The 25,772-nt window shown below is 44.2% G+C and overlaps 1 protein-coding gene across 11 annotated transcripts in view; it reads right to left on the bottom strand.

The window, feature by feature from the left end:
- Positions 1-4,189: 4,189 nt before the first annotated feature.
- AGFG1 (ArfGAP with FG repeats 1) overlaps positions 4,190-25,772 on the bottom strand; it is a 133,342-nt gene continuing 111,759 nt past the window's right edge. For 7 of the 11 annotated variants that reach the window (XM_033958388.1, XM_033958399.1, XM_033958394.1 and 4 more), the window contains 3 exons: positions 12,226-12,384; positions 5,927-6,018; positions 4,190-4,897 (listed from right to left, as the gene is read on the bottom strand). In XM_033958388.1, the coding sequence (XP_033814279.1) occupies positions 4,838-4,897; positions 5,927-6,018; positions 12,226-12,384 (311 nt within the window). In that variant the 3' untranslated portion in view covers positions 4,190-4,837. The remainder of the gene's footprint in view (positions 4,898-5,926; positions 6,019-12,225; positions 12,385-25,772) is intronic. The other 4 variants (XM_033958389.1, XM_033958395.1, XM_033958397.1 and 1 more) reach the window with 2 other exon arrangements.

The raw sequence follows: 25,772 nt of genomic DNA, 5'->3' as shown, positions 1-25,772 counted from the left end.
TTGAAACTTCTACTTAAATTGTTGCACAGTCCATTCTTAACCTGTACTTAAATTGCTGTATAGTCCTTGTATTTAAACCACTGTATAGGCTTTGTATTGTCCAAATGTATTTAAACTACTGTATAGTCTTTGTACTAGAGAGCTGCACGGGGACGACGGGAATCCCGTGGGTTCCCCCTTCGGGTCACGGGGATCCCGTGGGGACACCTCCGAGGGTCGCGGGGTTCCTGCGGGGCTGGATGTACTCAGTCGCGCGGTTCTTCTTCTCCCTACCTGCTCTGCTTGCAGCACAGAGCCGAACCGAAGTCTTCCCGACGTCAGCGCTGACGTCGGGAAGACTTCCGTTCGGCTCTGTGCTGCAAGCAGAGCAGGTAGGGAGGAGAGTAGCCTCGCGGCTCGAGTGGCTACCAAGGGAGGGGGCCGGGGGCGGTCCGCCCCGGGTGCAGCACAGCCGGCCAGGTCCCCTTTACTTTTGTGGCGCTTCCCCGACCGACAGACAACAGCCCCGGTCCGACAAACCTCCCTGCCCTTAACCGCGAATCTAAATTACCTTCTTACAGCAGCTGTAAGAAGGTAATTTAGATTCGCGGTTAAGGGCAGGGAGGTTTGTCGGACCGGGGCTGTTGTCTGTCGGTCGGTCGGGGAAGCGCCACAAAATTAAGGGGACCTGGCCGGTTGTGCTACACCCGGGGTGGGAGAGGAGGGGGGAGGAGGACGCTGAAAGGCCATGAGGAAGACGGGGGGGGGGGGGGAAAGGACATTGAAAGCACTTGTGAAAGACAGAGGGGGCAGAAGAACGCTGACAGGACATGGGAAGATGGGGAGGGGGGGAGAAGGACGCTGAAAGGCCATGGGGAAGACAGAGAGGGAGAAGGACGCTGAAAGGACATGGGGAAGACGGGGGTGGGGGGGTGGAGAAGGACGCTGAAAGGACATGGGGAAGATGGGGGGTGGAGAAGGACGCTGAAAGGCAATGGGGAAGACAGAGAGGGAGAAGGACACTGAAAGGCCATGGGGAAGACAGAGGGGGGAGAAGGACACTGAAAGCACATGTGGAAGACAGAGGGGGGAGAAGGACGCTGACAGGACATGGGGAAGATGGGGGGGGGGGGAAAGGACGCTGAAAAGAAATGGGGAAGAGAGAGTGGGGAGAAGATGCTGGCAGGGAAGAAGACAGAGATGCCAGACTATGGGGGGAGCGGAGGGAAGAAGATGTGTGCCAGACCAATTTGGAAGGGGGGAGAAAGGGAGAGGCACAGTAACAGAGCAAATGGAAGATGCAGAAGGAAGAGAGACAGTGGATGGAAGGAATTGAATGAGAACATGAGGAAAGCAGAAACCAGGCAACAAAGGTAGGAAAAGAATTCTATTTCTTTTTTTTTTTTTTTGCTTCAGGATAAAGTAGTATATTAGTTGTGTTGATAAAAATTTATAAACATTAGAGGCTCTGGTAGAAACCCGTTTACAAAGTATGTATTCTTCCCAATTAATATTTCCAAATTAATAAAGTCTTTTTGCTTATTTGTAAATGGGTTTCTACCAGAACTTTTAATTCAGTAGCATAATTAAATGAAATAACTACTTCTGAAGTTTATAGGGACGAGCGGGGACAGAGGGGATTCCTCGCAGGGACGGGTGGGGACGGAGGGGATTCCTCACGGGGACGGGTGGGGACGGAGGGGATTCCTCACAGGGACGGGTGGGATTTCTGTCCCCGCTCAACTCTCTACTTTGTACTGTCCAAATGTACTCCACTGTGAATGTTTGCTTGTAGACCGTTCTGAGTTACTGGGAGGATGGGTTAAAAATCTAAATAAATAAATAAAAGAACATAGTAGTTAGATTTTTATAAAATAATGTATATTTTATTTATTTTAAATAATGTATATTTTAAAGTATATCTAATTGAAGTTTCTTGAATGTGGCCTTTCAATGTGAAAAGGTTCCCCACCCCTGTGCTTACAGCAATATGTTAAACCTGTGCGCAGCTTGCTATGTTTGTATAACTGATGTCAACTGTTGTGTCAAACATATAAAGCAAATATATATAGTGTTATACATTTATATAGGTATCAAACGTTGAAAGATATGCTATAAATCTACAGTGGTTTGTTAATTTTACTCCTATTTATTGGCATTATTTGCCAACATTGAAAAACATATCCATTTTTTCATGGGGTTTGAAACATGCTCAAGTTAGTTTGAAAATTTATCTAGATCTTTTGTAAAAGCTGGTTAAAAATATCCAATTTTTTACATTTTTGAAACATTACAAAATTTAAAAAAACAAGATGATTTTGTTCTCAAATATACAATTTCAACTTATAAAATAATGTCACAAAATAATAGACTAAATTTTACAGGGATAGCTTCATTAGTACAGGAGCCACGAAAGGGTAAACTTTGAAATTTTATAGCACATCCATTTTTTTGGCCCACTTTTGAAGCTTTTTTACATACATCAGTTTCAAAAAATGAAAATCCACATTAGTTCCATTGAATAGATTGTAAACATTTGAAAAAGCTCAGCAACTTTCATTTGTTTTGGTTATATAATCAAGGAAATATTTTGAAGGTTTTCTGACAGAGGGTATGATCCCATGCCTCCCTGCTTGTTGATGTACTGTATATCACAACCTGGTTGTCTGAACTAGAATAATTCACAATCTGATCTTTCAAAGCCCTTAGCACATTCCAGATTACTCTGAGCTCTCTAGGTGGTTTATCAGGTGAAGTTTCTCCTGAGCAGACTACAGACCTTGAGTATGGAGCCCATCTACAAGATCTTACCATCCCAGGTTGAATACAACTACCAATTTGAAGAACTGAGGAATTTAGAAAGATACCAACTGGAGTGAACTAACCACTAGGAAAGAGACTACTTGAAATGAACTTGACATATTATATCCTGCAGTTCCCCTTGGCCTGCAACCATTGGAATTCAAGACCCATTAGCCTGCCTCAAATTTAGGCATGCCATGGGAGTTATATGAACAGTGGAGGCAAGCACAGGTCTGTGTGGTTGGGAAACAGCTTAGCCATTTAATATAATAGACAGTGATGCAACAGCTACAGTTGTGCTCATAAATTTACTTACACCTGGCACAGTTTATAAGATGTGTACCATTTGTGGAAAATATGAGTAATCCTGCAAAACACCATTCTTTAATTTAGGAATATTGGTCAGGTGAAGCTATCATCACAGAATTGTGTGTTTGTCCTTTAGTAATCATAACTGAACTCAGTTTGCCTAATCAAAAGTTTACATTCCCTTGAATGTTTGTGCTGATAATATATACTCAAGATAATACACACAGATTGAGATAGCAGTGAAGGGCAAATATCCACACCTTGTTTGATTGCAACAGTCAATGAGTTTCTTAGCTGTTGAGAAACTCGTGCATTTATTTCATCAAGAGCTGCACTGAATTTGCTGGTTACTGAAGCATGGGAAGAGCAAAAACTGTCAAAGGATCTGTGAGCAAAAATTGCTCAACTTTGGCATTTTCAAATCTTTGGATATCTAATCAGAACTGTTCAAACTGATCAAGAAGTAGAAAATTATAGATCTTGTTAATACCAAGACATGATCATAAAGATGACAGACAACTGCCAGGAAACTTTGTAGGGATCAAATAAAAACCCACAAGCAACTTCTATTGAAATACAAGTTTCTCTAAAACAAAGTGGTGTGTTGGTTTCATGATACTTGAACAAAAATGCACTGCATGGTAGAGTTGCCAGAAGAAAGCCACTGTTGCACCGCAACAAAAAAAAACCCAAAATAGCCACTTACAATATGCCAAACAGCCTTAAAACTTAAGCAAAATAATTTGGTGTGATGATGAGACCAAACCTGAACTTTATGGTCACAAGCACTGTTTGGAGAGGAGTCAATAAAGCCTATGACGAGCTGCACACCATCCCTACCTTGAAGGATGGAGGTGAATCTCTGCTGTTTTGTGGGTGTACGAGTTTCAGCGACACAGGGAACTTAGTCCAGATAGATGGCAAGATGAATGCAGCATCTTATCAGAAAATACTGGAGAATTTGCATTCATTAGCCAGGAATGAGTGGACCAAGTAAGGCCTTGCACACACAGTAAAAGAAAGTAAATGAACATTATACCTGGTTCAGATGAAACCTCTCACACTACTGATCTGCATATTTGCAATGAAACACATAGAACACTTTTCTAATATTTATTTATTCACCTGCAAACTGTAGCAAAACATGATCAGCTTTATTATGCAGACAGGAATCTCTACAGTGTGGAAGAGTTTAGGTACTTATAAATAGAAGAGTTCTTCAAGAAAACAAAAACCTTCATTTCTATTTTGTGAGATATTAATAAAATCTCACATACTGAGTGTAACATGTCCAATAGTTACGATTAAAACGATTTTGATCATTCATCCCCGGAGATATAACAGCACCTTAAAGTAGCTGATTTTCCCTGTAACATTTTTTTTTTTTTTCTTTTTTTACATAATGAAATATGCTGTTAAAGTTACAAATACTGATATGCACAAATAGCTCTATTTTCTAAGAAAAAATATGTACAGTACTGCAGCATAATGAATGTGGTATCTGCAATAACTTAATGTTAGCCAATTTTAATATACACGATACCGCTAAGTTCTTTTCTGCCAGTTCACAGGTTAAAGACTATTTACAAATATCCTCCATTCTGTACTCTTAGGTTTTAATACAAAATGTAGGCTTTGCAAATTTTTGAATTTAAAGCTAAGATCAGTGAAACAAGACAACAGTGCAAGAAGATTAGAGATGTTAAGTAACCACTTAAAGAGTTCTTGTAAGTAAAAATATCTAAGGCTATAAGAAAGGATTGGTTGATGAACTTCCTGCTGGAAACTGTCCTGTTGATCCACCAGCCTGAAAGTAGACAAACAAAATCTTCAGTGTGCTGAAAATAACCACATTCAATCCAGCAAAATATCTGTTGCTGCAGTGTAAGGTGATTCAGGTTTGAATCCTGTGTTGGATTGCCCTGCTCATTCCAAGCCAGCAAGCTCAGGTCTGTAGATGTAGGGAAGACATCTGCTGTTATTACAGCAGCCCCGGTTGACCAATAAGTAGTCTATCTAGTTATGGAAGCCTCCAAATCAAATGGAGGGCATAAAGGAAAAACCCTTCTTTGTTTTAAATCTCAAAAAACAGTAAACTCAATGCTACTTTATTAAAACATTAACTGTTATACTTCTATGTGGTGTTTTTTTAAAGTTTTGCTGAAAAAAATGCAACATAGGTGATGCTGTATACTACCTAAGTCATCATGGAGTAAGTAGTTGCTTAAAAACAGATTGAGAACCAGGGAAGCAAGGGTTCAAATCCCATCCTCTCACTGACACACTATGACTTTGGGCCAAGGTACTTCATTCTTCATTATGTCAGATGTGGGTAGGGAAACAACTTGAGTACCTGAACATGTAATGTGCCTTGACCTTGGATCTGGAAAAAGGTGACAATAAATGAAAATCCAAACCTAAACTGACTGGGCATTCCCGATGACTAGTATAAAGATTACAGAACTGCATGAACTTCATCTTATATAAGGAAATACATTTTTTTACAGAAAGGGTGGTAGATGTGTGAAATTGTCTCCTGGTAGAGGTGGTGGAGACAAAGACTGTCTGAACTCAAGAAAGCATGGGGCAGGCACGTGGTATCTCTTAGGGAGAGGAGATAGTGGATGCCACAGATGGGCAGACTGGGTGGGCCATTTGACTTATTTGCTATCATGCTTTTCTATGTTTCTATCAATTCATGTTGGGTATAAAGGATGATTTTAAGAACTGCATCCAATTCTTGTCTTTTCATGCTCATTACTTCATTTATTAGATATGATATACCACCTCCCATCAGTGACATTGAGGTGGTAAAGCTGGTCTTAATATATCTTACCATAAAAGGATTACTAGTTAGTCCAGGAGCCGCCACCTGGCCAAACGGCATTACAACTTGTTTTGCCTGACCAAACACTGCAAAGCCTGCACCTTAGAAACAAAGAATAATCTTTTAGGTTGATAGTAATCTGCATAGGAGGAGGAAGAAAATGAGAATATATTCTCCGAATAATTTAATGTGTTTGGTATAAAAAAGTTACACACCTGTAGGTGTTCTGTGGGCTTAGTATTCTCACTTGTGGGTGATGTCATCTGACATAGCCCGGTGTGGATGCTGCCTAACATGCATAGCTTTAAGCTCTGGAAGTGTCCCCATCATTCATGTGCAGACGCCATCCCACCTGATGCTCAAGAATGGGTACGTCACTCTGATGGTTTAGCTGAAAGAGATAACTCCAAGGGGAGGAGGGAGTATGTGAGAATAAAAGGCCTGCAGTTCTCAGAGAAAGCAAAAATAACTTATCTGTAGCAGGTGTTCTCCGAGGACAGCAGGCACATATTCTCACATGCAGGTGACATCATCCATGGAATCCTGCATGCACATTGCCACTTTAAATTTTTAGGCAGTGCCCATACCACTCGTGTGCTGGTGCCTTCCTGTCTAACATCGGTTCATGGGACCATCAGTTCAGTAACAAAGCTAAGAAGCTAACTAAGGGACGTAGGCAGGTTGTGAGAATATATGTCTGCTGTCCTCGCAGAACACCTGCTACGGGTAAGTATCTTTGCTTTCTTTCTCCAAGGACAAGCAGGCATAATATTCTTACATGTGAGACTGCCAAGCTGCCAGGCTGACTCTGGATGAGGATAATGGATATATAAACATGAGCCAGGTGAAACCCAAGAGGACTGGAGGGAAATTTGGTGCTCAGGAAGTAAAATGATTCTGCAGAACTGCTTGTCCAAACCAACCATCTTCTAGAGTTTGTTCTAAACATTAGTTAGAAGTAAAGGTATGGATTGAGGACCAAATAGCCGCTTTGCAGATGTCCTCAATAGATGGAAGTGGAAATAAGTTACCAAAGCAGCCATAGCTCAGACATTGTGGGCTGTAGTGTCGGCCCAGCCTGAGCATACATTAAAGAGATACAGTCTGCTAACCAATGAATATGTGCAAAGTTGTAGAGCCAGATCTCAACTTCTTCCAAAGTTAGGGGCCTCATTATTGGGGCCACTTTTTTTCATTCCATAGAAGATAATGCCAAAGCATCAACTTTGGGTTCAGGTTGTAGAAAGGATAGTTGCTCGACCAAGCTAAAAGTCATATTTCTAGTTCAACTGTTTGTGTTGAATCCAAATATACTACTCAGATCACTGGTGCATGCTTTAGTGTATCACTGCCACAAAGTTGATGAAAAAGTTCACTTTGGAATGAACAGGCAAATATTTTAAACATAGCTCTTGAACAGAAAGCACAATTGGGCTCAGATTTTAGGAAATGGAAGAGATTACAGCTAGATACTGCCCCAGTAAACTTTTAGGTACACTGTGCTTTTTTCTGAGATAAATCTTTAAGATTGATGAAAAAAATGTTATTCAAATTTTTAGCTGTATTTAATGTCATATCACAACTGTACATCCTCCAATCTCTTTCTTTCTTGCACCATCTGAAAGAGCAATTTTTTGGCTACAAAACTCACCGAGTCACATTTCTGACCTGCTATTCCTATTGGCTTCAACCTGCGTTTAATGCTAAAATATGTAGGAGATGTAGACAGGCACTAGAATAATGAGATAAACTTTGAATTGGAAATGTGGCTAACTGTATATTTTTATTAGGATGAAAAATTAATGTAATCAAAAGAACAGTAAGGTTTGGATAAGAGTAACAATTTCAAAAACAAATCGTGCTTCACAATCACTTAAAATGCTGCTCATCATGCAGCTAGCCTGAGTATAATGCCTTGAATTTGCTGTCAATATTAGAAAACAGTTTGTGAATAGTTTTATTGCCTTCTTGTTGAGGTTGTCATTGGTGCTTCAAGAACTATAAAAATATGTTCTTCTGAAACCCACACAGTATATTTTTTAATGGGTCAATGAAAAGATAAAGCAGGGCCTTGTGCATGCAAAAAGTTAATTAAAGTATCATTGTGTTCTGAGGAGATTTCAGAGATATTTCCAATCCATCAATAATTGTCATACATGAAAGCAACATATTGGCTGGCTGAAGGTTGACGTTGAATAAATAAAATGATTATCAGCAATGAAAAATTATTCATCTCCTGATACTCTGCCGACATAAATTTTGATTTCCTCAATTGGCTTAAACTGGTGATTTTCCTGAGTTCCCGGTACTGCATGGCCATTCTCAAACCTGGATTCCCGAATAGGTCTTAATTTTTAATGTCTTCTTATTCATCTCAAAGGAATTTGACCCCAGTAATATTTTCTTCACAAAAGCTAAACAAATTATTTGGTATCCAGTTCTGACTTTCCAGAAGCCACTGCAAGCTGGTTTGTGCAGCAAATCATTTTACAGTCCCCCCCAATACCATCACATGGTGATTTTCCATGGCACATACCCAAAAAATTCCATTCAGCAAAGATTAACAAAATTTTTTGCAATTTTTGTATTGTTCTGCAGATCCATCGCTAAAGTAGTGCGCATTTTTGATTCGAGGAATAAGTTGGTTCATAAAGGCAATTAAAGCTTTCAAAAAGGCATGAACTGCAACAGTATCATGCTGCAAGCAGTCCCTAATTATGCAGAGACAAATTCTGAAGTCCTCAGCCAAAATTGAAGTAAAGCATAAAAGGGAATATACTTTACAAGGACTGTGGAAGGGAGAATAGAGTTCAAGTGGAATGTATTGAACTTGGAATGAATAACCAACTAAATGTCCATTTTGATGGGCCATTTACAAGAGTACGTGAAAGCAGTGGACATTGTAATCTGAGTTAGCATGGCAAGCCCAACAAGCTTACCTGCACCATGCAATTTCACACCTCTAGTTCATTTGCATATTATACAATAGGTTGCCAAAGATGCCCTTTTTTTACCATTGCACGTATATGCATGTGAATAATGCATGCATTTGAGACCTAACTTCTAGCCAAAGCAAGGCCGGGTCAAATATGAAACAGAATGGCTTTCGTAGCAAAAAAGATGCTCTTTAAAGTGATATAAAAAATTGGATGATGTGCAGTTGAGATATTTACACCCCCAAAATGGCCAAAAGTTGAATAAAGCACTAATATAATGTGAGTAATTATATCTTTGCTTCCAATTGGATGCAAAGCTTTATAATGCAAATCCTATGTGCATGTCATATGCTATGACTGCTGGAACAGTTATGACGAATCAAAATACAGGTCAGGAGAAATGAAAGAGTCAAAGTAGACATTAAATTTCTTTTCTAAAATGTTTTGCCTACTTTGCTGGCTCATAGCAGGGGAGGTAAACTAATGTAACATTCCTAACTTTGCACATTAAGTTAGTAGTAGTGGTTGTATTAATCTCCCAAATTTCAACTCTCTTGAAGGCTTTGTTGGGCTTTAGTGGCTAGACAAAGTTGCCATTTTGGGTTACACAGAGCACAGTGAGAGTGAACTATATTCAACAGCCTCTAGGTCTGAAACCAATAGAGATCCAGTTGAAAAATTTTACATAGTTTCATTTGAGGCTATAGGGAACATCCATACAAAATTTTATTTAATTTATGGGAGTTTGAGTGGGGATGATTTTTAATATAGGACTACTTGACATGGAATGGCCCCAATGCCTTCTGAGGAGGTAGAATTTGGAATGGAGCCCCATGGTCAAATCTGGCTGAATTACTCACCAGAGCAGGGTATGAACCTGATCTGGAACAACTCTGGCTTCCCAGCTACGGGAAGCCTAGCAGATGTCACTAGTCCATTTGCCCCCCACCCCGCCTCAAATACAGACAAGTCATGGGAGTGATATGCACTGTGAAGGCCATCTCCTTATCTGTGACCTGCTTGCTGATGCAGACTTCCAAGGTATCTGTTCTCAATCTCAGGTGGAGATTTACTCCTCTCCTGTGGTGGGGAGGGGTAAGAAGTGACACCATAAGACAAGAATATGGATCCTCATCTGACTCCCATGAAATGTTCGAGATCTAAGTAATTAGAACGGTCCGAGTCTAGGTCTTCCTCAGCCCAGTGGTACTATGTCCACACTCTGGAGGTACAGACCCTAGCCTCTGACTCTAGGGAAGTTTCCACTCCTTATGTCAAGGGTGGTGCTACATGGGTCGACATCGACACCCAAGAAGATGCCAGTAAAGACTGCTTCACAGGCAAAGCCTAAGCCTCAAAGAAAGGGCCGAGGTTGAGCTGCAGTAAGTGCCCTCGATGCTTGAGCAGAGTGCAACTTAACATCTGTGCCAGCTCCTTCCTGAGCATGATCTAGTACTGTTAATTAAGAGGAGGCAGTGGCAAAGGCTAGAGAGCTGGGTCAGACAGCCTGGAGAAGTGTCATATCAGAAGCAGAAATTCAACTGCCTGTAGAATGATACATCAGTACCTTCACTAAGGAGGGAGAGTGACCCTCCCAGTGCCAACACTTCTCAGACTAGCAGTGACAATGCCCCAGAGTTTCCAGCACCATGCTACGATGAGGACTGATGCTTCTTAGGCTTCCCTCAACACAGCATCGGTATCCCTCAGTGTTGAAGAGGAGGATGTCAAACCCATATATGTCCTCGGTGTCAGCTCCCATGCTCACCAGTCCCAGGACTTGCCATCTGCGCTTGATGTCAAGGAAAGAGTTGACCTCCTTGATGCTGGTGAACTCCAAGTGGTAAAGGTAGTCTAGGCAGCCATCAAAGACAATGCTCCCAGTACCCATGTCAATGGACTGGCCTTCCAGAAGCCAAAAAGTTTCTTCTGCTGGACTTGGCATGCCTCTTGTGTCCTCAGCTGTTTTGTAACCAAAGTAAGAATCAAGCTGGTGGTCAGGCTCAAGGCATGCAATGCACCAATTGTATGGGTCTGTGGCAGAAAGTCACTCAATTGAACCGAGTACATTTTTTGAAGCCACGGGGGAGGGGTGTGTGTGTCAGACTTTGGGGGAAAAAAAAACAGCAGCCAAATTTAATTTCTCAATTTTGAAGAAGAAGAAGAAAAAAAGGAAACAAGGGAAATACTGAGGAAAACTCAAAATAAGCGCTAAACCCACATGGAAAAGCACTTGAAAGTTACAAGAACTATGCGCTGAAGGGAGACCACAAAAACTTATTCTTCCAGCTCCACGGAAGAGACTGAGGTCCCGGGTTGAGCAGGAAAACACCAGCACATGTGCAGTGGGATGCTGCCAGAACACTTATTTATTGGGATTTGTTAACTGTCTTTTCATGAAGAGACTCACCCAAAACAGTTTACAATACACTGAACAGTAATCAGGTATTCTTTAGTATTTAGCCAATAGCCATCCACCCCAGGATCTGTCGGATGACATTGCCCACATGTGAGAATACATTGGCCTGCTTCTACTTAGAGGAAGCTTTGTATTTACAGATCAAAGTAATGATGATAATGAAGTGCTGCATGTAATTGCTTTGAAGCCAAAGCCAGTCTCTGGGTGCCATTAAAACACCCAAGCTACAGTGTTGTTTAAAAGTAACCATACATATTTTTGTAGGTAGCTGAAAATAAATCTCATTATTATACCTATAAGTCTATCCGCTGCCTTTTCATGATAAGTGATATATCTTGACCATTATTTTTGTTACCATAAAGGATTAACATTTGTCCTGCCTCAACATATTGGCACACTCCTGACCAAATCTTTTTGTGAATCCTACTTCACTCAAAAGATACATTCACTATATTAGTACCTGAGCTTTGCTGCATCTTGGCATATACATTTCTACTACATGTTAGATTTACAGTAAAACCTTGGTTTGCGAGCATAATTCGTTCCAAAAACAGGCTTGTAATCCAAAACACTCGTATATCAAAGCGAATTCCCCCATAACAAATAATGGAAACTCCACAACCCACAAACCTAATACAAAATACTGCAGGACCTTGTCTCTGTCTCTCTCTCTCAACAAGCAAAGCCATAGAAACATGTTTCTATGACCTTGCTTGTTGAGAGAGACAGAGACAGAGAGAACCTTCGGCTCAGATGTGATGTGTGTGTATATACTTGTATTGCAAGACCTTGCTTGTATATCAAGTTAAAATTTAATAAAATGTTTTGCTTGTCTTGCAAAACACTTGCATACCAAGTTACTTGCAATCCAAGGTTTTACTGTACTATTATTATTTAAATGCTTTTGTACTTCTGACAAAATAAAACACACACCTACACATTCGTGGCCTTACCGTTTGGCTGCTGAGAGAATGTTGTTGGTTGAGAAAATGGTGCCTGAGTTGGAAATAGTGGCTGCTGGAAAGTACCACTGTAGCTAGTAGGAAGATTGTAGGCGGCAGGGCTTCCAAACCCTGCTGGCATGCTCATGGATGCTGTGCCAAACGTAGCTGCTGGCAAAAACAAAACAGCTTTTAGAACTGTTCAATAACTCAGAGGCCGGAAAATTATCTGATTAGCAAGAATGCAAACTACTAAGGCATTCCTGATCTTAGCTCATATCACTTCTGGTGGGCAGAGGGAAAGAAAGGCTACCAGGAACCTTAAGAATAGATATCTGAAGAGATTTGAAATGTTTAACAAATCTTGCTAACAAGAAAACATAAGCATTGTCATACTGGGATAGATCAAAAGTCTATCAAGCCCAGTATTCTGTTTCCAGCCCTGGGCAATCCAGGTCACAAGTACTTGGCAAGATCCCAAAACAGTAAAACTGATTTTTATGCTGCTTATCCTAGAAATATGTAATGGATTTTCACAAGTTCATCTTAATGGCTCATGGACATTTAAGGAAATTATCCAAACCTTTTTTAAACCTTACTAAGCTAACTGCTTTTAGCACATTCTCTGGCAATGAAATACAATGTCTGTAATTCTCCCCAACACTTGCCTATCTTTTGTTCATCTGTTTTGACTAAATTTCAAATGCCACAGAGCAGGGATAGTCTCATGTTTATCTGAACCGGACTCTGTATACAACAAAGATACTTACCTGTAGCAGGTGCTCTCTGAGGACTGCAGGCATATATTCTCACATGTGAGTGACATCATCTACAGTACCAGATGCATACACTGTCACTTTAAATCTTTGAAGCAGTGCCCTCACTCCACGCACATGAACCTTCTCACCAGATGTTGACATACGGGATTCCTTAGTATAGCGAAAAAGCTAAAAAGCCAACTAGGGGAAGTGGGTGTGTTGTGAGAATATATGCCTGCTGTCCTCCGAGAACCCCTGCTACAGGTAGGTATCTTTGTTTTCTCAGAAGATAAACAGCCATAATATTCTCATGTACAGGATTCCTTAGTTGCCAGGGTCAAGACTCTAGGAGAGTTTAAGTATTGACTAAACATGCCTAGCGTTTTTAGACCAGAGAGACAGGTAATTTACACCAATTCATAAGCATTTCATTGGTTGCTTGTTCAATGGCGTATTCATTTTAAAATTTTAATGTTAATTTTTAAAATTCTTTATTAACAACCCTAAAGGCTCATGTGCCAGGACGTCCCCTTTGTTAAAGTAATCAAGCACTACTTGATGTTCTAGATTTTAATCAAATTAGATTGGAGATATATAGGGACTCAATCTTTATGTTCGTAGGACCTCAGGTATGGAACTTCTTTCCAAAGGAACTGAAAAAGACTGAGTTTATTTATAAAAAAACTTTTAAAAGCACATCTGTTTTCACAGGCATTTTTATGAATTAAAACAGACATTTTAGATATTGTTCAGATTTTTAAATACTGTATGTCTTGAAGAGTAGTATGTTTTAATGTTATATTTATTCTATGTTGTAAATTGCTTAGATTTTATAGATCTGAGGTATATCAGAAATTTTTAAATAAATAAAATAAATGTAATGCACACCAGGAACAAAACCGTGTCCACTTAAAATGGTGACCACTGAGTAGATTGTTTACTTGAAGTTTGGATGACATCCAAAAATGTTAGGAACCTATGTGGTTAGGGAGAGAAACCATATAGTTAGAGCCTGAGAGCGAAGTTTGGATGACGTCTGGATGACATCTGATACAGCAGATGAAAACTGGTAGGAACCTACATGGTTAGGGAGAGAAACCATGTAGTTAGAGCCTGAGAGCGAGGATTGGGATAAAAGAGGAACCCCTCATTGTACGTCAACAGGATTGGAAACAGTTGTAATTTCCATGCCTTCCTAGACAAAGGTTCTAGTACACTTCTTCCTCCGTATCCACGGGTTTAAGGGCAGAGCTGGCCCACGAATATTAAAAAACTGCAAATAATATTTGGGCCGGTTCTGCCCCTAACCCCCACTTCCCCTGCCTATTTTAAGCCCTGTAAGCCCCCCTTAAGCCTTACCTGATGGTCTAGCAGGTTTTCAGGGCAGGAGCGATCTTCCCACGCTCCTGCCCCGTGCAGATCGCTCATAGGAAATAGCTGGCTTGCTCCCGTCATAGTCTCGAGACACTACGGGGGCTCAAGGCAGCCATTTGCTCATAGGAAATGGCTGCCTTGAGCCCCCGTAGTGTCTCGAGACTATGACGGGAGCAAGCCAGCCATTTCCTATGAGCGATCTGCACAAGGCAGGAGCGTGGGAAGATCGCTCCTGCCCCGAAAACCTGCTAGACCATCAGGTAAGGCTTAAGGGGGGCTTACAGGGTTTAAAATCTGGATTTCCAAAGCGCCTTCGACAAGGTACCCCATGAGCACCTACTAAAGAAACTGAGGAGCCATGGGGTGGAAAGGGACGAGCACAGATGGATCAAAAATTGGCTGGCGGACAGAAAGCAGAGGGTAGGAGTAAAGGGACACTATTCTGATTGGAAAGGGGTCACGAGTGGTGTCCCACAGGGGTCAGTGCTGGGACCGCTGCTGTTCAATATATTCATTAATGACTTGGAAACAGGGACAAAGTGCGAAGTTATAAAATTTGCGGACAACACAAAACTCTCCAGTAGGGTCAGAACTGTTGAGGAATGCAAAGAACTACAAAGACACCTGAACAAACTGAGTGAGTGGGCAAAGAGATGGCAGATGAGCTTCAATGTGAGTAATGTAAAGTCTTGCACATAGGGAAAGGGAACCCGATGTACAGCTATACGATGGGAGGGAGGGTAGTTGGGGAAGGCAACCTAGAAAAAGATTTGGGGGTATTGGTGGATAAAACAATGAAGCTGGCGGCACAATGTGCAGCGGCCTCAAAGAAAGCGAACAGAATGTTGGGCATTATCAAAAAAGGTATCACTACTAGAACGAAGGAAGTTATCCTGCCATTGTATCGAGCGATGGTGTGCCACTGTATCGAGCGATAGTGCGTCCGCATCTGGAGTACTGCATCCAATACTGGTCGCCGTACCTTAAGACGGATATGGCGATACTCGAGAAGGTCCAGAGAAGAGCAACAAGGATGATTAAGGGCATGGAAAACCTTTCATATGCTGAAAGGCTGGAGAAGCTGGGGCTCTTCACCCTGGAAAAGCGGAGACTTAGAGGGGACATGATAGAGACTTACAAAATCATGAAAGGCATAGAGAAGGTGGAGAGGGACAGATTCTTCAGACTAGCGGGGACAACAAAAACAAGAGGGCAGTCAGAAAAATTGAAAGGAGACAGATTCAAAACAAAGCTAGGAAGATCTTCTTCACTCAGAGTGTGGTAGACACCTGGAATGCGCTTCCAGGAGAGGCGATAGGACAGAGTACAATATTGGGTTTCAAAAAGAGATTGGATGACTTCCTGAAGGAGAAAGAGATTGCAGGGTATAGATAGAGGGATACTATACAGGATATTAAACGATTAGGGAATAAACGATTTTGGCAAAGGAGCACTTACAGGTCATAGACCTGGGGGGCCACCGCGGGAGCGGACTTCTGGGCACGATGGACCCCTGGTCTGACCCGGCATAGGCAATGCTTATGTTCTTATGAAAAATTAAAATGGGTTTTTTGTTTTAAAATCACAAATAACCGAATCCGCGGATGCTGAAACCGCGAATTCGGAGGGGAAAGTGTAGTAGAAACCATACTTGGCAGGACCACAAAGACACAGTGAGGATCATGGTGCCCTGATCCTGGCAAAGTTTGAGCAGAGTTTTCTCTACGAGAAATTGGAGGAAAAGGCGTAAAGTTGTTTCTCCCAGTGAAGCAGGAAGGCTTCTGGAGCCATGTAATCTGGGGAAGTCTGGACAAAATCGAGGAAGCTTTCTTTTCAGGAGAGAAGTGAACAGGTCTATTTCAAGTGGTCCCCACTGAGAGAAGATTAGATGCAAGACAGAGTGATAAGAGACCACTTGTGAGGCTGAAGTCTGTCCAGCTTGTCTGCCAGAACATTCTGTTTGCCTGCTAGATAAACTACTCTGAGAAATATTCCTCAAGCTATGCCCAGGACCAGATCTGGTTGGCTTCCTTGAAAAGGGAGTAAGATCCTGTTCCCACCTGCTTGCTCAGATAGTACATGTAACTTGGTTGTCTGTATGGTGACGGGACTAAATCGCGCGAGATAACAGCTCGCAAGGTTCACGGCGCGCCAAAGAAAAGCACTATTTTAAAGGGCTCCGACAGGGGGTGTGGGGGGGAAGCCCCCCACTTTACTTAACAGACATCGCGCTGGCGTTGTGGGTGGTTTGGGGGGTTGTAACCCCCCACATTATACTTAAAACTGAACTTTTTCCCTAAAAAAGCAGTCCCCGGTGATCTGTGTTGCCGCCCGCCTCGCACAGTCCGTCCACGGACGGCTCGGTTATCTGCCCCCAGTGGCTCAGCGTCGACCAACAATGCCAGGAGGGCAGCGCCGCATTCAGGAGCTGCCTTAGGGCACACGGCAGCTTCACACCCGGGAGGCTGCCGGGCCGGAGCAATATTGGCCAGGTCAGAGCTGCCGGGCAGTTCCGGGAGCTGCTCGGAGGTCCGGACGCTCATCCTCAGCTTTGATGAACATGAGCCTGCCTAACCCATGGAGAGAAAGGGAAGGTAATACGCTTGACATTCAAAAAATAGGACAGCATGGTCTGATGTTGACCCGTTTTTCACAGGGCCTCTCTATATCTGACCTTTAATACTACCTGCAGTTCCCCCACGCATGCTATTGAAAAGTATGTCACTCTCAGCAGAGCTGATTTTTACAGGAGAAATCTGCTTAAATTTATTGGACCGATGCAACACTTTTGTTTTGTATGAAACCTACGTGTTTTTGGTTTTGTTTTTTCTCATAGCCCCTAAGGCATATTGGTAAACCTGGCTAGCTGCTTAAATCTGACAGCCTATTTTATATCAAGGGGGTGAAGAGTAATGCATTTTACCTATTTTAAAGCAAAGTATAACAAAAAATTGTGTCCATCCTTTTCCTATCATCACAAATCTAAAGCCCCTTTTATCAAGTTGTGTTGGGGTTTATTGCAGGCCACTGTGGTAAAAGCTCCGATACACATAGAATTCCTATGAGCTTTGGCGCTTTTACGGTAGTGATGCTCATCCTCAGCTCCCTGCCGGCCGGTGATAGGTGTATGTGAGGGAAGATCCTGGATGGCGGCTGTGTGTAGCTCTCGGCTGCTTCCTCCGCCGGTTTCCCGGGACCGGTTATTCTCTCCACAACAGTTGACCCACAGTTGTGTTTCGCTGGGATGGTAGTGAAAGGCAATCTAGAACTGGGCCCTCACAGTATCACCACTGATTGGATAATACCAACCCCTCAACAACGGGTCTCCAGCCCCATCCAGCTACCGCTACTGGGAAGCAAGTTAACCTGCCAACCAACACACACAAACACACACAGAAAAAAAACAAACACACATACAGCAGGCAAACAGACAAACACCAAAACAAACACAGACAGAAAGACCATGGGGAAATAGGGGGGGGGGGGGGAGAAAAATGCTGCAGCACAGGGAAATGGAGGGGGAAGGAATGCTGATGTAGCAACTGCACAGGGAAGTGGAGGGGGGGAGAGAAATGCTGCTGCATAGGGGGCAGGGAGAGAGACAGATAGTGGGAGGGAGGGAGACAGAAAGAAAAGAAGAAGGAGACAGGGGCAGGGAGAGAGACAAAAAGAAAGAAAGAGACAGAAATAAAGAAAGACAGACAAATATATATTCTAGCACCTGTTAATGCAACGGGCTTAAAGACTAGTATTAATAATATTTTAGATTCTGAGATTCCTTTAACTTATGAAATAGTAATTTGTGGTACCATTTTGCATATCAAAGATCCCCTAGATAAACATAAAAGATGTCTTTTTTAAAAATTATGACAAGTACAGCTATACAACTGATTACACGAAATTGGAAAAACTGGGATCGTCTCAACTTTACATTTTGGTGGGCAAGTTTATGTCTAATTTATAAATATGAGAACATGAACGCTGTTCTATTAGGGAATAATAAAAAATTTTAACTAATTTGGGGCCCATTGATGTCCTTTGTAGAATCATTATAGTTATGTTTTTGTTGTTAGATTAAATGCACATCCAAGGAAGGGGGAGGGGAATGGGTGGTATATAAGGAGGTTTTTATTGATTATTTTTATGGATGGAAATAGGGAGGAAGGGTGGTAAATTTTTGTGGTTTGATAAATAAGTCTGAATGGTTATATATTGTATAATTTATGTTTAAAATATGTATAGTATATTTCTGAAGCTATGGAAAAATTTTATAGTTATTTTAATGATAAAGATTAGGTTGGGTGGGGGAGGGTATTAATGTGTATGAATCTTGTAAAACATAAGTGATGTCTAAAGTGTAAAATGTTTAATTTTATTTTGTTTTCACTTATTGAATGTGTTGAAAATGAATAAAAAATATTAAAGTTAAAAAGGTGATTTTTCAGTCTGCTTTTAAACAAGGGAAGGGGCTTGGCGGACAAAGTACTCTTTATTTCCCTATCTGTCCCGGCAGGCTCACAATCTAATTGTGATACCAGGGGCAAACGATGGATTAACGACTTGCCCAAAGTCACAAAGAGTAGGCTGAGATTGAACTCGCAACCTCAGGGTGCAAAAGGCACAGCTCTAACCACCAGACCAGTAGGAAGGAACCATCTGCTACTGTAGATAGTGATGGAGATCAGAGTCCTTCAATGAGAGCAGAGAGGGGTGCCAAGGCTTGAGACCACTGGGAGGAGAGAGTCCGAGGAATTCTGAAGCAGAGGTGTGCAAAACAGGGTCAAATGCCTAGAAGGCATAGCATATGATGGGCAGAAGTGTGCCTCACTGTAGATATAGTTTGACACAAGTGAATGAGATTGTCCCTTCTCTGCTGAGGTAGAAAAACTTGACCCTGAATTCCAAGGTGTGAGACTGTTGTAGATAAGACTTTGGATAACTGACAGCAAACCACAGAGGCTCTAAGAGATGAACAGCTGAGTTCCTCACCATCTGAGCTGCTTGCAATAACACTTTGATCAACCAGTCTATGTAGGGGAAAACATGAAATCCCCACCTGCAAAGGGTTGTCGCAACTACCATTAAGCTTGTCATGAAAACATGAGGAGCAGAGAGAGGCTAGACAAAATGGCAGACTTTGTGTTGGAAGCATCGAGATTCTGTGTGAAAGCGGAGATGCATCTCCATTCTATCTGTTCACAAAAAGTGAGTATACACCTCCAATATCTGCAGAACAAATCAAATCTCCCTTCTCTAGCAGGGGTAGAAGGGTTCCCAGAGAAACCATGCAAAACTCCTCCATCAGGTTTAGACATTGGTGATTGAGAATGGGTTGAATTCCTCAGGTCTTCTTTGGAATTAGGAAATACTTTCAGTAGAACCCACAACCTCTCTCGAAGCAGAACAAGTTCTATTGTGTTTTGCTGGAGAATGGTCAAGAGTTCCTGGTGAAAGAAGGAACTTCTGAAGGAAGTTGAAAAGACTCTTGGTGGGCAATAGGGAGTTTTGCTGAGCCAACTTAGGGCATAGTCCTGAGAAATGTCTCCAAGTACCACTGGTCTGTGATGAAACAAACATTGATGGAAAAGGACTAACCTGCCCCGTTAGGAAGTTTGGGTGGTAGAGGAAAAGTGAAATTGACTATGCTCTAGGAAAGTCATAAAGACTGCTGCTGTTTTGACAGGGGCCGAGCCTATGATTTCTGAGGCTTTTGCCGAGGATCCCATATGTCGACATCAGACAGGAAGGCACCTGCACGCATGCAGTGGGGGAGATGCAGAGAGGGGGGGCACTGCCTCAAATATTTAAAGTGACAGTACATCTGGCAGTACCTGCACCAGGTTCTATGTATGACATCATCCACATGTGAGAATATAATGGCTGCTTGTCTTCTAATAACTTGTAGCACTACGTTTAGTAGTCCAACATTTTGAAGTTGGTCAGCTAAAAGCATTTTGTTTAGATACTATACATCAAAGTATTCACCCATTCAACTATAACTCAGACATTTTACACAAGCACAATACAGAAATAGGTCAATCATCAAGATAATGTGTTATTTGCAGTACATAAACACCCAAATACTAATACTTTTATATCAAACTGTTTTAAATATTAGTATAAAAGAGACTGATTCAAAAAATGAAATTTAAAAATTTATGATATTAATTTTCTTCCCTTAAGTCCTGTTGGACGAGTGGATTATGAACCCCTTGCCACCAAATGGAGAAAAAAAATATTCAAAGGATGACTTCTTCCCTTATACCAGATTTGATGCTTGATTTCTGCTCTTCAGTACATCTCTGTCAAAGCTATGAACCCAGGATAAACCATCTAAGACAACAAAATGATTTTCTTTGAGCTTCTGATACAGCCAATAACCTCCCCTTGATCAGAAACTCAGATGAAAGCAAGGTTAAGCACAGTTACTTACCGTAACAGGTGTTATCCAGGGACAGCAGGCAGATATTCTTAACACATGGGTGACGTCACCGACGGAGCCCTCGGTACGGACCTTTTTAACTAGAAGTTTCTAGTTGGCCGCACCGCGCGTGCGCGAGTGCCTTCCCGCCCGACGGAGGAGTGCGTGGTCCCCAGTTAGTATAAGCCAGCTAAGAAGCCAACCCGGGGAGGTGGGTGGGACGTAAGAATATCTGCCTGCTGTCCCTGGATAACACCTGTTACGGTAAGTAACTGTGCTTTATCCCAGGACAAGCAGGCAGCATATTCTTAACACATGGGTGACCTCCAAGCTAACAAAGAGGGAGGTGGGATGGTTGGCCATTAGGAAAATAAATTTTGTAACACGGATTGGCCGAAGTGTCCATCCCGTCTGGAGAACGCATCCAGACAGTAGTGAGTAGTGAACGTGTGAACTGAGGACCAAGTGGCCGCCTTGCAGATTTCCTCGATGGGCGTGGAACGGAGGAAAGCTACAGAAGCAGCCATAGCTCGGACTCTGTGGGCCGTGACAGTTCCTTCCAGTGAGAGACCGGCCCGAGCATAGCAGAATGCAATACAGGCAGCAAGCCAATTTGAAAGTGTCCGTTTGGAGACAGGACGACCCAAACGGTTGGGATCGAAAGATAAAAATAGCTGAGGGGATGTTCGGTGAGCTCTGGTACGATCAAGGTAGTAAGCAAGGGCACGCTTACAATCCAGCGTGTGCAACGCCTGTTCCCCAGGATGCGAGTGAGGCTTAGGGAAGAAGACGGGCAACACAATGGACTGGTTGAGGTGAAAAGCCGAGACCACCTTGGGAAGGAATTTAGGGTGGGTACGCAGAACAACCTTGTCATGGTGAAAAACAGTGAATGGTGGGTCAGCAACCAGTGCATGCAGTTCGCTAACCCTCCTGGCAGAGGTGATGGCAATTAGGAAAAGCACCTTCCAGGTAAGAAGCCTGAGCGAAGTAGTGGCAAGAGGCTCAAACGGAGGTTTCATGAGTGCTGAGAGAACCACATTGAGGTCCCAGACGACAGGAGGAGGCTTGAGAGGCGGTTTGATATTGAAGAGACCTCTCATAAATCTGGAAACCAGAGGATGAGCCGTGAGGGGTTTTCCGAGAATAGGCTCATGAAACGCAGTGATGGCACTGAGGTGGACTCTGATGGAGGTAGTTTTGAGGCCAGCATTGGACAGCGAGAGCAAATATTCCAATACAGTTTCCACCGCTAAGGAGGTGGGTTCCTGATGATGCCGGAGACACCACGAGGAGAATCTGGTCCATTTCTGATGGTAACATTGGAGGGTGGCCGGCTTCCTGGAGGCGTCCAAGATGAGGCGGACCGGCTGAGATAGGTTCTCTGGAGAGGTCAGCCCGAGAGAAACCAAGCTGTCAGGTGGAGCGAAGACAGATTGGGATGCAGTAGAGACTGATGTTGCTGCGTAAGTAGAGTAGGAAACACAGGAAGGAGAATGGGTTCCCTGGAGCTGAGTTGGAGCAGGAGTGAGAACCAGTGTTGGCGAGGCCACCGAGGTGCGATAAGAATCATGGTGGCGTTGTCCTTGCGGAGTTTGGACAAGGTCCGCAACATCAGAGGAAGTGGAGGGAAGGCATACAGGAACCGATCCCTCCAGTCGAGCAGGAATGCATCCGGAGCCAGACGGTGAGGAGAGAAGAGTCTGGAACAGAATTGGGGCAGCTGATGGTTGTGAGGTGCTGCAAAGAGGTCCACCTGCGGAGTGCCCCATCGGGCAAAGATGGAGAGCAGAGTCGGAGGGTCCAACGTCCACTCGTGAGGTTGAAGGATGCGGCTGAGATTGTCGGCCAGAGAGTTCTGTTCGCCCTGGATATAGACCGCCCTGAGAAAGAGATTGCGGTCCGTGGCCTAGGTCCAGATGCGCAGAGCCTCCAAACAAAGGGGGCGAGATCCGGTGCCGCCTTGCTTGTTTATGTAGTACATGGCGACTTGATTGTCTGTGCACAGGAGGAGGACTTGAGGGCAGAGAAGATGTTGGAAAGCCTTGAGGGCGTAGAACATGGCTCTGAGTTCCAGGAAATTTATGTGATGACGACGCTCCTGTGGGGTCCAAAGTCCCTGGGTGCGTAGATCTCCTAGGTGAGCTCCCCACGCGTAGGGGGACGCATCTGTGGTGATGATCATAGAGTGGGGGGGCAGATGAAAAAGTAGACCCCTGGAAAGATTTGAGGAGTTCAACCACCATTGGAGAGATTGCTGAAGAGATGATGTCACAGAGATGGGATGAGAAAGAAGATCTGTAGTCTGTGACCATTGGTTGGCGAGAGTCCACTGAGGCGTACGAAGGTGGAGACGTGCCAGAGGAAGGACATGCACCGTCGAGGCCATGTGACCCAGGAGGACCATCATCTGTCGGGCAGGAATGGAGGGATGCATGAGTACCTGACGGCAGAGATGGAGCAGGGTGCGCTGGCGATCGGAGGGGAGAAAGGCCCTCATCAGCGTGGTGTCCAGAACTGCTCCAATGAATTGAAGTCGCTGGGTGGGAAGCAGATGCGACTTGGGGTAGTTGATCTCGAACCCCAGGAGGTGGAGGAGAGAGATGGTGTGATGAGTAGCTTGTAGCACGAGTTGAGATGAAGGTGCTTTCACCAACCAATCGTCCAAGTAGGGGAACACCTGGAGGTTGTGAGACCTGAGGAAGGCCGCCACTATAAGGCACTTGGTGAAGACTCTGGGGGAGGAAGCGAGGCCAAACGGTAGCACTTTGTACTGATAGTGGTGGTGGAGCACCTGGAACCGCAGGTAGCGGCGAGAATTCTGATTGATGGAGATGTGAGTGTAGGCCTCTTTGAGGTCCAGGGAACATAGCCAGTCGTGTTGAGAAAGAAGAGGGTAAAGCGTGGCAAGGGAGAGCATTCTGAACTTTTCCTTGACCAGACACTTGTTGAGGTCCCTGAGATCGAGAATGGGACGGAGGTCTCCCGTCTTTTTGGGAACCAGGAAGTAGCGGGAGTAGAATCCCTGACCCCTTTGATCTGGAGGTACTTCTTCGATGGCATTGAGAAGGAGGAGGGATTGAACCTCCCTCAGGAGGAGGGGGGTTTGAGATGAGTGTGAAGCAGACTCTACGGGGAGGTTGTCCGGGGGAAGAGTCTGGAAGTTGAGAGAGTAGCCGTGGCGGATGATGTTGAGGACCCACTGGTCCGACGTGATGACTTCCCAACGGCTGGAGAAAATGGTGAGACGACCCCCGATAGGCTGTGGAAGAGGCAGCGAGGGTGGATGACTGGCTATGCCCTGGAGAGAAGAGTCAAAAGGGCTGGGATTGTTTAGCAGGCTGAGGAGGCTTAGAGGGTTGAGTGGCCTGAGATCGAGCCTGGGCATGGTGCTGCTGTTGACGGGGTCGCCGAGATTGTTGGGGAGGCGGATTGAGCGGCCTGGCTGAGAACCTCCGCTGGTAAGATGATTGAGGCCGATAGGGTCGGGCAGGCGGAGCCTTCTTTTTCGGCTTGATCAGGGTGTCCCACCTGGTCTCATGGGCCGAGAGTTTCTGGGTGGTGGAATCCAGTGACTCTCCAAAGAGTTCATCCCCGAGACAGGGGGCGTTGGCCAACCGATCCTGGTGGTTGATGTCCAGGTCGGAGACTCTGAGCCAGGCTAAGCGACGCATGGCTACGGCCATGGCAGAGGCCCGAGAGGTGAGCTCGAAGGAGTCGTATATTGAGCGGACCATATATTTGCGCATTTGGAGAAGGCCAGAGATGTGTTGTTGGAATAGCGGGACCTTGCGCTCAGGAAGGTACTTCTGGAGGGCAGACAGTTGTTGGACCAAGTGTTTCAGATAGAAAGAAAAATGGAAGGAATAGTTGTTTGCCCTGTTGGCAAGCATGGCATTCTGGTAAAGCCTCTTGCCAAACTTGTCCATGGTCTTACCTTCTCTGCCAGGAGGGGTAGAGGCATAGACACTGGAGCCCTGAGTCTTTTTTAAGGTGGATTCCACTAGAAGGGACTCATGGGGCAATTGAGACTTGTCGAATCCAGGAATAGGGATGACACGGTAAAGGTTGTCCAGTTTACGGGGGGCTCCCGGTACCGTGAGGGGATTTTCCAAGTTTTTGTAGAACGTTTCCCGTAGGATGTCATGCACGGGAAGCTTGAGGAACTCCTTAGGAGGTTGCTCAAAGTCTAAAGCCTCTAGAAAGGCTTGAGACTTTTTTGAGTCAGATTCTAGGGGAAGGGACAGGGCAGCAGACATTTCTCTCAGAAATTTAGAAAATGAGGACTGCTCTGGTTTAGAGGTGGCATCGGGTGCCGATGGTTCCTCATCAGATGAGGAGGGATCCTCCTCGGTACCGAGAGGAGTTTCCTCCCATAAGTCAGGGTCCCTGACCTCTGGTGCATGTCGAGACACCGGGGTGGAGGGCGCGGTATGGCGAGTCTTGGACAAAGACTTTCCAGAGCGCACCGAGACGGTACCAGGGGAGGACGACCGGCGTCGATCTCGGTCCCGAGAAGAATGCCGTACCGCCTGGTGCCGAGGAGGATCCAATGTGGCCTGAGAATGAACCACCGGATCGCCATGAAGTTGTTGGGCCGAAAGGATCGGCATGGAGGTGTTCACCGGTACCGAAGGGGTGGACACCGGGGGCTCGGTACGGGGCTTGGGCCGGTCTGGTACCGGAAGGAGCGGTGCCAGGATAGTGGGCAACAGTTGTTCAAGTTGTTTCTTCAACTGCTCCTGGAGTTGAGCCTTTAAGATGGCCGAGATACGGTCATCTAGGGGTGGCATCGGAACCGCTTTCTTTTTCTTCGGTTCCTTGGATGCCGCTCCACGCCCCGGCGATGAGGAGGCCGATGACGAGGCACTCACCGAGATCGGGGCGGAGCGTTTGCGGGACCGGTGCGATGCCGGTAGGGACGGTGTCGCCACCGTAGCTGGAGGGCGCTCGAGGGAAGAGGAAGGCTTCTTAGCCGGCTTACCTGGCGCCAGCGACGCCGATGT

This window comes from Geotrypetes seraphini, chromosome 9 (assembly GCF_902459505.1).
Source record: "Geotrypetes seraphini chromosome 9, aGeoSer1.1, whole genome shotgun sequence".
In the NCBI taxonomy this organism is placed as follows: Eukaryota; Metazoa; Chordata; class Amphibia; order Gymnophiona; family Dermophiidae; genus Geotrypetes; species Geotrypetes seraphini.
The sequence above is the reverse complement of the archived record's forward strand: the minus strand, read 5'-3'. Positions and strand labels throughout refer to the sequence as shown.